Source organism: Paralichthys olivaceus, chromosome 11, assembly GCF_024713975.1.
Source record: "Paralichthys olivaceus isolate ysfri-2021 chromosome 11, ASM2471397v2, whole genome shotgun sequence".
NCBI classification, from domain to species: Eukaryota; Metazoa; Chordata; class Actinopteri; order Pleuronectiformes; family Paralichthyidae; genus Paralichthys; species Paralichthys olivaceus.
The window spans coordinates 17,059,920-17,073,257 of NC_091103.1; the positions used below are offsets into that span (position 1 = coordinate 17,059,920).

Genomic DNA, 13,338 nt, shown 5'->3' on the forward strand with positions numbered 1-13,338 from the left:
GTCTGTTCACTGAGACTAACAAATTAACTCATTAGAGTTCAGCGGTCAGTTGACCTCATAAGTCTGGAAATACGTATTATGTATGTAGCCGGAAAGTGCACTGGTTGGTGGAGGCATTCAACGTAGGGCAGAAAGTAGGTTGGGTGAACTTTATTGACACTTAACATGTTAGAAAATCACAATTCACTGAAAAACAGAGTAACACATCAGTCATTCTACTCTTAACAATATTCTGTAAATGTTGAATGATGAATATACTGGGTGTAGAAAGCAGTTATTGGTGGAAACTAACTTTTAAGACAGGGAGCACATCTCAGTCAACTTCTTTCTTCTCTTCTTCACATGAGGCACAGGCTGGAAAACTGTTTCAGGTTGGGCATCGCTACTCTGACCTGTCTCACACTCCTGATTCTCCTGTTTCTTACCTCCGTCACTGTCATCCTGCTGCTGCCCCTCTCTTGGTAGGTTATCAATAAGCTCGTACAGGGTGAAGATGCTAAAGCAGATTTCGTCATAGGCCGTTTTGGCTCCACACTCAAACAGGCAGGCGAAGGCCACAGCGGGCGGTGCTCCAGGTGAGGGGGGCAGCTCCAGATAAGCCAGATCAGAGTAGGCGCTGGGGCCATCGTAGATCACCCAGGGGCCCCGCCAGCTGTCTGGGTCACGGGGAAACAGGCTGAGGAACACACCCAGATCCTTGCGTGCAGTGGTCCATGTTGGGTGGGAGTATACTACCCAGGTGGGGGTGAGGAAATCTGGAGGAGTGACGTGATGAGGTGACAAAGGGCTGGTGGAGACAGAGGTGATGTCAGGAGTGGAGGAGATGGTGTGATTGGAGTGGGTCATGTAGGATGTCCAGTGTCTGGAGCGGTTTGTATATTGGAGTGATTGTTGGTTAAGACTCTGGCACACATGTAACGGGGCAGGAAACCCAACAATGCTACCATGACAACCATTTCGAGGCTCCACCAGCCGCTGCACCAGCTGCCCCTCCTGAAACACAGCCCCATCATCCAGACTGAGGGACTGCACCCTGTAGCCGAGAGGGCTGCGAGCGTTACAGTACAACACGTTAGTCCCATCCTCCTCGTCCACTGACACCATCTGACACTCCACGCTCTCCGGGCCCGGCACCCCCTCGCCAAATCGCCAGGTTCTCCCATGAGTGTCGCTGTGGAAGCAGAAGGCGTGAGGAGTGGTCTGGCAGAGTTGTCCAAAACACTCCTTGCACTCGATGTGGTAAGCGTAGGCAGGAATGAGCAGCCGGCCTGACTTCAGCTGGATACCGTGGCCTGGGCCGAGAGCGAAGGTCGCCCATTCTGCAAGAGAGGAAGGAAGGAAAAAGGGCAAGGATGCAGGTTTTAGGTCAAGTTTATGTTAATTAAACATAATATTTAAAGTGTTGTTTATTATACAAGCACAAGAAATGAGTAATCATTGTGTGTTTTTACTTTAGAACAAGCCCTTTATATCTTCACTAAGAGCAGATCCTCTTCTATGGGGTCGGACATGTTGCACCATCAGAATTGATCATTGGACATCTGTTTTAGGATGAATATATCTTTTTCTCTGACCTTTGATAGTGTCTCCTATGACTCTCTTGGTCAGGTCAGTGACGGCTGTCCAGGTGTCTCCGTCATCATTGCTGGAGATGTAGCAGAGCCGGGTCACGTTCTTTCCCGTCACCAGCTGATATGACTCCGAGGTGTGGCCCAGGACAGCGATAAAGAACAGGTAGAGGGTACCTGTGAACTCATCATACACCGGGCAGGGGTTCATGGACCGGTGGCCTGACAGGTAAGCAGAGCCAAGGACACGCATGTCCTCCCACTGCAGCAGGGAAAGGACATTATAAAACAGTATAGTGGAGTAGATACAGGGAAATGATTAAGAAATAATGTGGGACATGAACAAGACAAAAAAAGAGCAACAAGTTAACCCAATTTCACAAGACACATTCAATTTCCAAATCCCAACTTTTCAGTCTCTGATTCTGTTTCCTTCATTTATTTTGTCTTCAAACAAACTCACACAACATTGTCTAATATAAGGTCAAAGACTGTGGAGACCCCTGACCTTCCATATGTTTCCTGCTTGTTTGCTGAGACAAAAATGAGACCCAGTCCCACCCCACAATTGATAAAAGATATCCAAATCCAAAATAATTTAATCAGACACTTAAATCAGATCATAAGTTAAAGGAATTTACATGAGCTCAATAATTAATAAATACATAATTTGCAATGAACACAAAACAGTTAAGCTGCAACAGAGTCCGGTCTTCAAGTAAACGCAACCCACCTCCACATAATTTCTGTAGAAAGTGCCTTTCCTCATGACGAGCAGATGAGCCTGGGCGTCTGACGGGCTGAGTCTCTCCTCACAAAAGGCCAGGAATGACCTGGAGTGGGACAGGTAGAGCAGCGCCGGGACTCTGTACGTCACCCCGTTTGGCTCCTTGTGGAAAAGCACAGACCTCGCTGGGAAATAGGGCATCTTCATGCTCTCTGATGTGTGGACGTTTCTGGGTACAGCTCCCAATTATCTGGAAAGAGGAAGCAGAATCAGATAAACTCAGAAATCTTCATTCAGGCCAGTAAAAGATCATTTTCTAACATGTTCAGTGTCACTGCAGCTCAGCAAGTCAACACTGTCTGGGGAAAACACAAGAGAGGAAATTTCATGTTCAAAATACCATAACTATGGAAGACAGACAATTGATCTGCATAAGGCAGGAGACCAATGCCAAAAATCAAAGACATGTGAGGAAATGGTCTCTTTATATGATCACAGCAAGCAATGCCTGTTTCAGTGTTTAAATGGATTCACCTGACGACTTGAAAAATTGTGACCCTATAACAAGAATTTTACTTATTATAACAAATACAGGTAGATGCACCAAGACATGTTGCTAAAATAAGACAAAATTGTGAAAATTCACTATATATAACAAAGACAATTGACATGAGTATATCTCGTTTTAGTGTAAAACAGTGTTGATGGGAGGGCAATCTGTGCTGAATTTAATAGCTGTAAATATGGGAATAAAAAAGATTATATCTGAGAAAATTTCCCAGAAATCACAATTTAATTAAATCTCCATAAGAATGTAAACAGTAAAACATTTTTCACTGTATACATGTGCTATTTCTGAACCGTACATGAATGTATTCATGACTATATGATTCATCCAAATGCTGTAGGTGTTTGGGTATTACAGTTATTATACATGTCTAATTTAACTTTAATTTGAGAGATACTGCAACAGAATCTAGTTCTGATATGTAGTTTTTATCCCAAAAAACAATTTCTGGAAAAAATCCAGTTTCTGAACTTGCAATTCATCTGTGACTAATGTGGATTCTGTTTGTCTTCTCAACCCTTACAACAGCATTATCACAGTTTATCTGCCTGTTTTACATTTTCAGTCTGCTTAGATCTTCAATATACACTATTTAATTTAATCACACTTCCCTAAAAATGAATATAACTCCAAAAAAGATGCCACATACCTCAAACGTCGGACATACAAGTGTAACCAAGCGTGATTAATAAGAAAAAGCCTTTGGGAAGAGGAGCTGTGCAACTGACTGACAAAATGTCTGACTTTGACCACAAACTGTGAAATAAAGCTGACAAATTTACACTTACAGCTCATCAGTGTGTATTCATCTGTTCTATAGTTATATAGTTCTCCCTATATAACGACATTATGTAGGATGTAATGCTCAGGTTATGAGCAGAAAAAGGTAAATGGCTGCAGGTATACAGTGAAAAATGTTTTACTGTTTACATTCTTATGGAGATTTAATTAAATTGTGATTTCTGGGAAATTTTCTCAGATATAATCTTTTTTATTCCCATATTTACAGCTATTAAATTCAGCACATATTGCCCTCCCATCAACACTGTTTTACACTAAAACGAGATATACTCATGTCAATTGTCTTTGTTATAAATAGTGAATTTTCACAATTTTGTCTTATTTTAGCAACATGTCTTGGTGCATAAGTAAGTACCCATAAGTAAGTACTCTGTGAGAACTGCTGCTGCTTTGTGAGGACATAGTGTATGTGTCAGCACTTGAATGTTGGGTTGACAGTGTGTGTAGTTAGTGTGTTTGTGTTTCATGGACCGGTGGCCTGACAGGTAAGCAGAGCCAAGGACACGCATGTCCTCCCACTGCAGCAGGGAAAGGACATTATAAGACAGTATAGTGGAGTAGATACAGGGAAATGATTAAGAAATAATGTGGGACATGAACAAGACAAAAAAAGAGCAACAAGTTAACCCAATTTCACAAGACACATTCAATTTCCAAATCCCAACTTTTCAGAAAAAATCCAGTTTCTGAACATGCAATTCATCTGTGACTAATGTGGATTCTGTTTGTCTTCTCAACCCTTACAACAGCATTATCACAGTTTATCTGCCTGTTTTACATTTTCAGTCTGCTTAGATCTTCAATATACACTATTTAATTTAATCACACTTCCCTAAAAATGAATATAACTCCAAAAAAGATGCCACATACCTCAAACGTCGGACATACAAGTGTAACCAAGCGTGATTAATAAGAAAAAGCCTTTGGGAAGAGGAGCTGTGCAACTGACTGACAAAATGTCTGACCACAAACTGTGAAATAAAGCTGACAAATTTACACTTACAGCTCATCAGTGTGTATTCATCTGTTCTATAGTTATATAGTTCTCCCTATATAACGACATTATGGAGGATGTAATGCTCAGGTTATGAGCAGAAAAAGGTAAATGGCTGCAGGGTACTTACACCGACAACGCTCTGTGAGAACTGCTGCTGCTTTGTGAGGACATAGTGTATGTGTCAGCACTTGAATGTTGGGTTGACAGTGTGTGTAGTTAGTGTGTTTGTGTTTGTGTGTTTTGGGGTGAGGGTTTGAAAGCTATCACCTCTCTCTTCTCTCCATCCTCTATTCACTGCAGCAGTATGTGGCACACTGCTCACTGACCCAGAAATGGACCACACTCATCACATCTAGAGCTTTGGATGAATCCGATGAGAGCAGCCATTGTGGAGGTGAACGCTGGACAGGAGGGCCACACACTGAACAATGACTCAATGATGCATCCTCTGTGATTTTCCCTTTCGTGTTCCAGAGAATGTGCATGAAATAATGCTTTGTAATTGTCATTGCAATACTGCTACAGCTTGGATTTGACTCTTGTTCGTCCACAGATTCTTAAAATGTGCCTATATAATAATAACACATTGTACTCATGGGGTGGACATACACTATGTTTTATGGGATCCCAAACATCTTTTAGGCTAAAACAATTTATGATTTCTTTGTAATATAATTCAAAACTCTTTTTTGTTGTTGTTTAAAAAGTGCAAAACCTGAAGTGTGTTTCAATCGTTGATCAACATTTTTATCTCTGATTTACCTGATTAGAAACACAGCCATGTCATTAGTAAATCATCTTATTGAAAACGTATGCAAGAGTATTATATTTTATTTGCGGAGACAGATGTCCGATATTCTTCCAAAAGTCAACAATTATTATCAGTTGAATACTTCAGGTTATATTATTATATTTAAGTAAACGTAAGTGTTAAAAAAAAAATCTTCGTTGAAAAAAGTATATATTTTAAGGCTGCATGAGAAACTCGCCTGTCAGACTGCACTCAGTGATAAGTGTGTACAGTTATGACGTAATCAAACAGCGACCCAGCCCCACATGTCTTCCTGTTGAAGTTGTAGCTGCTCACGCGAAGGTAGAGTAATTCTATGGTTGTTACATGATCGATAATGTCACAGCACCGATATAGATTATTGATTATCTGTACATCAACATGTTGGTCACTGCAGCCTGAGCTACAGCTAAATGTGAGGCTGTATGTTCGCTCTTAGGCTAACGAGTTAGCCTAGCCAGAGCTAACTGTGTTAGTGATTGGTTTAATCAGGTTTCACCTTTGTTTTTCTTCCTCTGCTTCTTTATTACTAACTCTTGCTAATTGATATGTCAACTAATGTAAAGCTTTCCATTTGAGTTTATTCCCATTTAAAATCCTAGTAACCGTCAGAAAACACGAGTTAATTAACATTAATTTGAATTTCTCAATGGTCCTTTTCATACCATAATGATTATTTTCTCTGAAATATATATATTTTTTTACCATCAGCCATGTTGATCTTCTCCTTGTTAACTTATATTCTATATATTTGAAGGGGTCACCATGGCCAGGCAGTGGTCTGAGGGCCACTCCACCCCCATCCTATGTGTTGGAGCTTCTCCGGGTCCTGAGGGCCTCCTCGCTTCAGGCTCAGAGGGCGGAGAGGTGACCGTGTGGAGCCAAGAAGGGACTATCATAGGCAGACTCACCCTCCCTGGTGAAGAGGACAGCACAAGTGTTGTCTTCTCACCTGCGGCTCCAGGCCAGCTGTACGTGTCTCACGGAGATGCTGTTAGCGTCCTCGACCCCAGGAACCTGAGGGGCCCTGTAGAGGAGTTTCAGGGCGCGGGGGAAGAGGAGATCAATGCCTTAGCTCTAAATGAGACAGGCTCAGCCCTGGCGGTGGCTGATGACTCTGGGGCAGTGCGAGTGCTGGAGCTTCCTGGGGGAAAAGTGTCCAGGACTCTTCGCAGACACACTAACATCTGCTCGTCTGTGGCTTTCAGGCCTCACAGACCCAACAATCTGCTGTCTGCTGGACTGGACATGCAGGTGAGAGAGGAGACTTTGTACAGAATTCATGTCATCAACTTCTGTTCCATTTCTCTCCTTAATACTTCTGTTTCTTCAGGTGATGCTGTGGGGTCTGCAGAAGACTCGCCCGCTTTGGACACTTAACCTCCAGGATGTAGCAGAGGAGGAGGATGATCACCAGCAGCGTCCTGGTCAGCTTTTTAACCCACCACTGGCTCACTGCGTTTCAGTGGCGAGCTGTGGGAACATTGTAGGCTGTGCAGCAGAGGACGGTCGGGTGCATCTGATGCGGATCGGCAGCGGCTGTAAATTAGAGCAGCAGGGCGCAGTGAAAGCCCACAGTCAGGGAGCCTCACAAGCCCACTTTGTTCATTTACCCTCCCACCCGTACTGGCTGGTCACCGGGGGGAATGACGGCCAAGTCGCCCTGTGGGACCTCAGTAAGCACCCAGTTGTGGCTCCAGAGGGAAAAGCCAAACCTAGAGTGACCCCACGCAGGAAGGGTAAGCACAAGACAAAGAGGAAAGAACAATCGCAGGACATAGCAGAGACGCCACTTAAGGCTGAAGCAGAGAAAGAAGAAGCTGAAGTGGAGGATGAAGCAGCAGCCGCAGAGGATGTGAACTTCGACAAGCCTGGGCCCAAACTGAGCATCAGTCACGGGGACAAGGTGAACTGGCTGTGCCCCGGGGTGCTGAAAGGAGAACATTGTGTGGTTGTAGCTGATCAGAGCTGCAGTCTGACTGTCTACCCTCTGTCTCATCTTTAGTCATGCACTTTACACCATGATCTTAAAGCTCTGTTTTGGTCATAGCTTTGCATTCAAATGCTTGTTTTTTGTCAGATCATACAATCCTGTGTGCTGCTGTTAGTGTTAGGTACAGTCAGTTAGCTGCTGCACTTAATGACCCTTGATATTCTGAAGGTTTGGTAAAAGAAGTTGTTAAGTAATCTATAAAAGTTAATTTTGATGAAAGCAAAGTTATTTAAGAGCCAATAAAAGATCCCAGTAACAGAGGATGATGGTTTATACAACTGTGTTCTCGGCTGTGTTAGAATTTACTCATCATGCTAAAAATAAGCCTTTCAGACCACAATCTGTTTGACTCTTCATTGGGAAGTTATTAGTTGAAATGAATAAGCTGAGTTTTGGTAGTTTAGGAAGGCACCTAGTGGTAAGATAGAAATTGTCTGATAAGTCTGAACTGAGGGCAAAAACCAAAGATGACCATCTGAACCATAGACTGTATATAAAGATAGACTACACGCATTAATTTCCCCTTTATCCAGAAATTAAGTCAAAATATCCTGGACATAAACTCTGCCATGTAGCAGAAATGGCATCATTTGGAGTCTGTGCATTAGTGGATAGAAGATAGAGCTGCTGTAACGCGGTCCCATCGATACACACACTAACTGCACATCCAGTCTCAACTTTAAATAACTAATGAAAAGCAAATTTACCGGAAAAATGAAACATCCTTGAGTAACTTGTATTTTGACTTTTTAGTTGTGTACATGTCACATCCACTGATAGGGAGGAGGCAGGGTTTGTTACCAATACTGCAGCCAGCCACCAGTGGGCGATTAAGATGTTTTGGCCTTACTGTTGGGTAGCTGACATGAGGTTAATCCTTATATACTGTCTGTATACTGTCTACAGTATGAATGAAACAGTGCAGCACCAGTATTGTTAGTAGATCTTTACAGCAGCGATTAAAACATTAGATAGATTGAAAACACTGTTTAACTACATGTATAGTCGTTTTAATGCCATCTCACTTGTTTGATTTGGCTCAGAGGGGGTTCGGTGTGTGTGTGGTCCTATAAAAATGTCTTTGAAACGTACTTTGCTGTCTGAAACTGGATTCATTATATTTTCTTTAATGTTACATGTTGGTGGTCTCTGAAAATACCACGTTAGATGAAAAGAAATCTGCTTTTCATGTTTTACCAAGTCTGATGTGTTGTATAGAATTAAAAGAGGACGTGTCCCAACCGGGTGCCAGGCAGAAAATAAAACTGGGTGAAGTGAAAGATATTTGAAAACACAGATTACACAGCAACACATTTTTAATTGCTCTGAGGAACAGTGGTGCAGTTTTTTAAATGAATGTGAAGTAGCATCTTGTGAACTGACACCCCACAAACCCCTCATGTAATTATGCTATAGATAGAGCAATGAAATCTTTTTCTGTACATGAGTAAATTCTATTTTGTGCCTAAGAATCTTTACAGGCTGAATCTGTTTACTGTTACACGGTTAAACAAGTCTGTGTGACTGTATTTTTACTGCATAACAACAGCAACATGGATTTGTCTTCACTTACACTGGAACTTTTCTTCTATTACCCTCTGAACAATATCAAGCATCAAATATATATTGTGTGTTTTTTTAAAACATGCTCAGCTACTCCAGAAACGTCATTCTTTTATGACTCGACAGATTCATACATTCATTACAAATGCAAATTCTTCCACACAAGTAAACCATCATTCTTCTGCAAACAAGCAAAACACTTTTCTTTAAGAACACTAGAAAAAAAGGCACAACTCTGACCGTTCAAATTTATGAATAAATGCAATTCATACCTGTTTCCACAGGTCAGATGAGCAAAGACAGAAAATGCAAAATAAACTATGATACTTTCTTGAAATTGCAAACCACAAATGTATTTTCTGAAAATCCTTTTAAGCTAATTCAAATAAAGCGTTATAATAGTTGTTCACAGTAAGATTTGTATTGAAGAAGCACACGGTCATTTCTCAGCACTGCAGAGCAAACTGACAGCTCAGAGCTTTCAGTCTTTTTTGGTGTTTTCTCACTGAATATGTCTCAAATGTTCTTCTAACTTTAATGTCATGTAAAGATAGGACCGTGTCTGACTCCTGTCAGACCTCCACTGAGATGGATGAGTCCATCCTTTTGATTATCGAGGTGACAGTGGACACGGTTGTGATCTGATCTTAGGTCTGTGCCTCTGAGGATGTTGAGTTTCTTGTTTTACAGCTTAGCCAGGCTTTTCTCCAAGGTCTGGATGTCTGCCTCCCCCTCTTCACCCTTGCTACTGCGGGCGCTGCACTCCAGGAACTCCACCTTCATGGGCAACTGGCTGAACTCAAAGTCCTTGCCTTTCTTTCCCAGATACATGCTGCCACCAACAGAGCCATCCTGAGAGCTGAGAGCTGCGGAGCGAGTCACCCGCAAGGTGTTCCTGTGGGAAGATGAGACAGTGTTAGAGTGTCTTCAGTGGATACTTGTCCAATAAATCTACACAGTTACTGTTAACTACGAGACTTAAAGGTCCAGTGTGTAAGATTTAGGTGAAAGGGATCATTTGGCAGAAACTTAATGTAGAATAATCCACATGATGTTTTCACTGGTTCGTTTCATCTAAATTGTATGAATTGTAGTTTTCTTTACCCCAGAAAAGGCCCTTTATATTCAAATACTTTATATTTACATTGAGGGGGTCCTCTCTACGGAGGCCGCCATGTTTTTTTAAATTTGTCCAGACTGGACAAGCTAAACACCTTTTGAGTTTTTAGGACAATTAAAGGCTACCACAGGTTCTTTTCCATGTTTGGAAGGAGAGGGTGAGGGGTGTTCAGCTGCAACATGCAACTTCAACACTAGATATCACTAAATTCTACACACTGTACCTTTAACATACGTTAATCATTCTATGACAGCTGTTTCAATATGTATTTAATGCCTGTTACAAGTTAGAGGTGTGGTGTTTGAAACATAGATGGTAACCAGGTATATCTTATAACAGATAACAAATGACAGTGAATTTTACTTACAATTCCTTTTCCAGTTGCTGCTGAATCAGTTTAGCTGATTTTGCCATGGTGATATCTGCAGGACAAAGACATCAGTGAAAAAACAAGTTGGTTTCTGGTGCAGGGTGAGGTGAGTGAAATGAATGTTATTTTGGCAGAGAAAGCTTTTTCACCTTGTTTGTTGCATGCCACCAGGATGGCTGGAACATTTCTGGAGATCACAGCATCTGTCAACAGGACGTACAGGAACTCTGCCACATCCCTCACCTCCTTCTGGAAGATGGCGCTGTCCACTACAAACACGATTGCTCTGACGAGATAAAAATATATAGATATACTAGAGCAGTAAAACTGGGCAAGAAAATTAAGCAGCAGCTACTACAAAAATTTAAGTCAAGACTCATATGAAAGAATATCAGAGTCCCACAAATACTTACACATCCCTATAATTGAAAATAAGGCGAAGAAGTCTAATAAAGAGTAATCCTCAAAATACGAAATGATCTGTCAAATTAAAGAGACAGTCGATATACATAATCTTTCCCAGTCAGTTTGTAGAAATAACTCAGTTATCAGTTCCAAAGCTACTTTCTCAGGCCTACAATTCAAAGTAGTGACCTCTGCAGACTCCCTGGATGTTTGATGATTCCACATTGTCAAATATAAGAATTGGCTGCATTCACTTACTCTGAGAATATGGTCTCTAGGAGTGTGGTGGTAAATCTTCACTGCTTTCTGAAGTTTTAATTGACTAAACAATCACAAAAAGTCCAAAAATGTGTTGATATTTGAGTGTTGTCCGTTCTCGTTGTCCTGTTCTCACCTGGCTGCAGACTTGAACTTCTCCAGGTACTGAGGGCGAAGACTGTCATGTCCCGGCAGGTCTATGAGAGTCCAGGTGCTGGCCTGAACATATGGAATGGAGACAGGGGACAACTGTAAACCAGGCTTCTCGTGAAAGAAAGGGATGATGAACAATGGAGGACTCACTTTGTCATTTTTAGCTTTGTACGGAGCACTGCTGTCAGTGATGGAGGTCTGTGTCCGCTTGAACTTCCCTGACAGCAGCTGCGGAAACAAGGAGAGCAGAGAAGCATCAGCCTCACACAGTCTGAACCGAGCAGATCGTCCCGTCGCGCACAACGTGGCGGGTTAGTTCAGGTCGCAGGGACTCACCCGGCTGAAGAGCAGCGTCTTCCCGGAGTCGCACAGTCCGACCAGCAGCACGGCGCTGCGGACAGTCTTACTGCTCAGGAAGTACTTCAGAAACACTGACGAGAGAAAACGAAGAGGTTTGTCTCTGACTCGTTTTCATGTTTATCCTAAATTGATGCCTGTTAGCACAAAGCTTCAGTTTGAATGAGCTCTGAGCAACTGACAGTTAAGTTAGCACTTAGCTTGCTAGCTCACTGAACGGTTTTGAGGCGCTAATTCCTTTATAAAACCAAAACCATTACACAACAACAAAGCCGCACCCGCTGCGTACACAACAGCACAACTCTTGCAGCAACACTTTGTAGCCGAGGCGCGCTAACGCTGAGGGCCTGGAGCGCTAAGCTAACATTAGCATGCTAACTTACCACAGGTGATGACAACAACCGCCAGGGCGACGATCAGTGCGATGAGAAACACCGGGTCCTGCTCCTCCAGCTGCTGGCGGAGAGACTCCATGTACGGTTCAAACGGGTTTGCTGCCGTTTCCATCTCCACGTCTGCTGCCTCTCCCATGTTTCCCCCGGTGTTGCCTGCCTCCATCTGCCCGAGTAAAGCGAACCGCTGCCCTGCTACGACTGTGGGACACGTCTCCTTGTGTCTGACGGCTGTACGGGGGCTGTAGTGTCAACAGGGGGCGCTGTCGTCCAGCACATGTCCAGTTTATTCCCACAGTTTGTGGTTGAGTTTCAGAAACAGAACAAAACCAGGAAACAAAAATACAATCATGTCATTGTATTCTCTGATTTTGTCTCATGTAATGAGCTTGGGAGTTCTTTGAGTAAGTATGATGTAATGAATCTAAAATCTGGTTGATGAAATCAAAACTATGAGGGAAAAATCAATCAATCAGTTTTTATTTGTATAGTCCATATTCACAAATCACAATTTGTCTCATAGGACTTAACAAGGTGCGACATAATCTGTCCTTAACCAAATACATTAATCTGTTTTCTACATGTCTACCTTAGAAAATACAAGTATATTTCAAGTATAAAGTCAAGTTTTCGGTGGAAATTGGTTTCCATAACTGATATTGCTGTATTCAAAAATCATTTCAGACATTGGTCGCCAAAGCTTTTTGGAGTTGATTTGGTTTTAAATATCATTTAAGTCAAATTAGTTGTCAATAAAACAATATAAAGCCTATTGTGTAATCGTTTTACAAACTTGTTTTTACCTTTTTGGTGCAACTAGGCTCCCATACATGATATATCTATATGAAAAAAAACTTTTCAGACATTGGTCGTTAGTTCATCTGTTTTGAAATATCAAGTGAAGTCAAATTATAGCTCTCAACAAAAAAATGAATAGAGTTGTCATTTCAAACTTCATTGATTTGTTTTTACCTTTATGGTGGAGATGATCTTCCATATACAACATTTATTTTGGGGGAAATTTGAACAGAAAATAAACACATACAAACTTGATCAACACTAGAGGTGCTGGACAGAAGTGATGAAGACCTGATGATCTACTTCTGGTGATAATGAACAGACGCCAGATTATCCTGTCATGTTCATTGTTATCCCTTCTATGTTTGCTCATACTATGCACATATACTATACTAAGTCATTGTGGGGTCGAGCACTCAAAGCACCAATCGGGTTAATAAACACAATATTGATATAAGAGCGTTAGAGTGACTGTCCG

General features: G+C 41.9%; 3 protein-coding genes across 4 annotated transcripts; 1 reads left to right on the forward strand and 2 right to left on the reverse strand.

The window, feature by feature from the left end:
- Positions 1-135: 135 nt before the first annotated feature.
- neu4 (sialidase 4) lies at positions 136-4,846 on the reverse strand. Of its 2 annotated transcripts, none has more exons than XM_069534336.1 (4): positions 4,789-4,846; positions 2,302-2,545; positions 1,575-1,830; positions 136-1,319 (listed from the first exon to the last, which is right to left on the reverse strand). In XM_069534336.1, the coding sequence occupies exons 2-4, from the start codon at positions 2,500-2,502 to the stop codon at positions 295-297; spliced, it is 1,482 nt and encodes a 493-aa protein (XP_069390437.1). In that variant the 5' UTR covers positions 2,503-2,545; positions 4,789-4,846; the 3' UTR covers positions 136-294. The 2 variants fall into 2 exon arrangements, with proteins under 2 accessions (XP_069390437.1, XP_069390438.1); XM_069534337.1 differs by lacking the exon at positions 4,789-4,846 and adding an exon at positions 3,513-3,607.
- An 812-nt stretch (positions 4,847-5,658) lies between these two features.
- Positions 5,659-9,082, forward strand: wdr53 (WD repeat domain 53). Its single transcript, XM_020088343.2, has 3 exons — positions 5,659-5,754; positions 6,209-6,705; positions 6,785-9,082. Exons 2-3 carry the CDS (start codon positions 6,217-6,219, stop codon positions 7,454-7,456), a joined length of 1,161 nt encoding a protein of 386 aa, XP_019943902.1. The 5' UTR covers positions 5,659-5,754; positions 6,209-6,216; the 3' UTR covers positions 7,457-9,082.
- On the reverse strand, positions 8,743-12,370 carry srprb (SRP receptor subunit beta). The gene is made up of 7 exons (XM_020088344.2): positions 12,054-12,370; positions 11,650-11,744; positions 11,464-11,541; positions 11,297-11,379; positions 10,647-10,783; positions 10,495-10,549; positions 8,743-9,902 (listed from the first exon to the last, which is right to left on the reverse strand). The coding sequence occupies exons 1-7, from the start codon at positions 12,226-12,228 to the stop codon at positions 9,692-9,694; spliced, it is 834 nt and encodes a 277-aa protein (XP_019943903.2). The 5' UTR covers positions 12,229-12,370; the 3' UTR covers positions 8,743-9,691.
- Positions 12,371-13,338: the final 968 nt, after the last annotated feature.

What these genes read in the sequence shown, in the direction of transcription:
- neu4 (XM_069534336.1), bottom strand. Translation starts at nt 2,502, where the DNA reads ATGAAGATGCCCTATTTCCCAGCGAGGTCTGTGCTTTTCCACAAGGAG. An exon ending in TCTACAGAAATTATGTGGAG is followed by an intron (nt 1,831 to 2,301) that starts GTGGGTTGCGTT and finishes TCCCTGCTGCAG; the next exon opens with TGGGAGGACATGCGTGTCCT. An exon ending in CATAGGAGACACTATCAAAG is followed by an intron (nt 1,320 to 1,574) that starts GTCAGAGAAAAA and finishes CCTCTCTTGCAG; the next exon opens with AATGGGCGACCTTCGCTCTC.
- wdr53 (XM_020088343.2), top strand. Translation starts at nt 6,217, where the DNA reads ATGGCCAGGCAGTGGTCTGAGGGCCACTCCACCCCCATCCTATGTGTT. An exon ending in CTGCTGGACTGGACATGCAG is followed by an intron (nt 6,706 to 6,784) that starts GTGAGAGAGGAG and finishes CTGTTTCTTCAG; the next exon opens with GTGATGCTGTGGGGTCTGCA.
- srprb (XM_020088344.2), bottom strand. Translation starts at nt 12,228, where the DNA reads ATGGAGGCAGGCAACACCGGGGGAAACATGGGAGAGGCAGCAGACGTG. An exon ending in AGACGCTGCTCTTCAGCCGG is followed by an intron (nt 11,542 to 11,649) that starts GTGAGTCCCTGC and finishes TTGTTTCCGCAG; the next exon opens with CTGCTGTCAGGGAAGTTCAA. An exon ending in ACAAAGCTAAAAATGACAAA is followed by an intron (nt 11,380 to 11,463) that starts GTGAGTCCTCCA and finishes CCATATGTTCAG; the next exon opens with GCCAGCACCTGGACTCTCAT.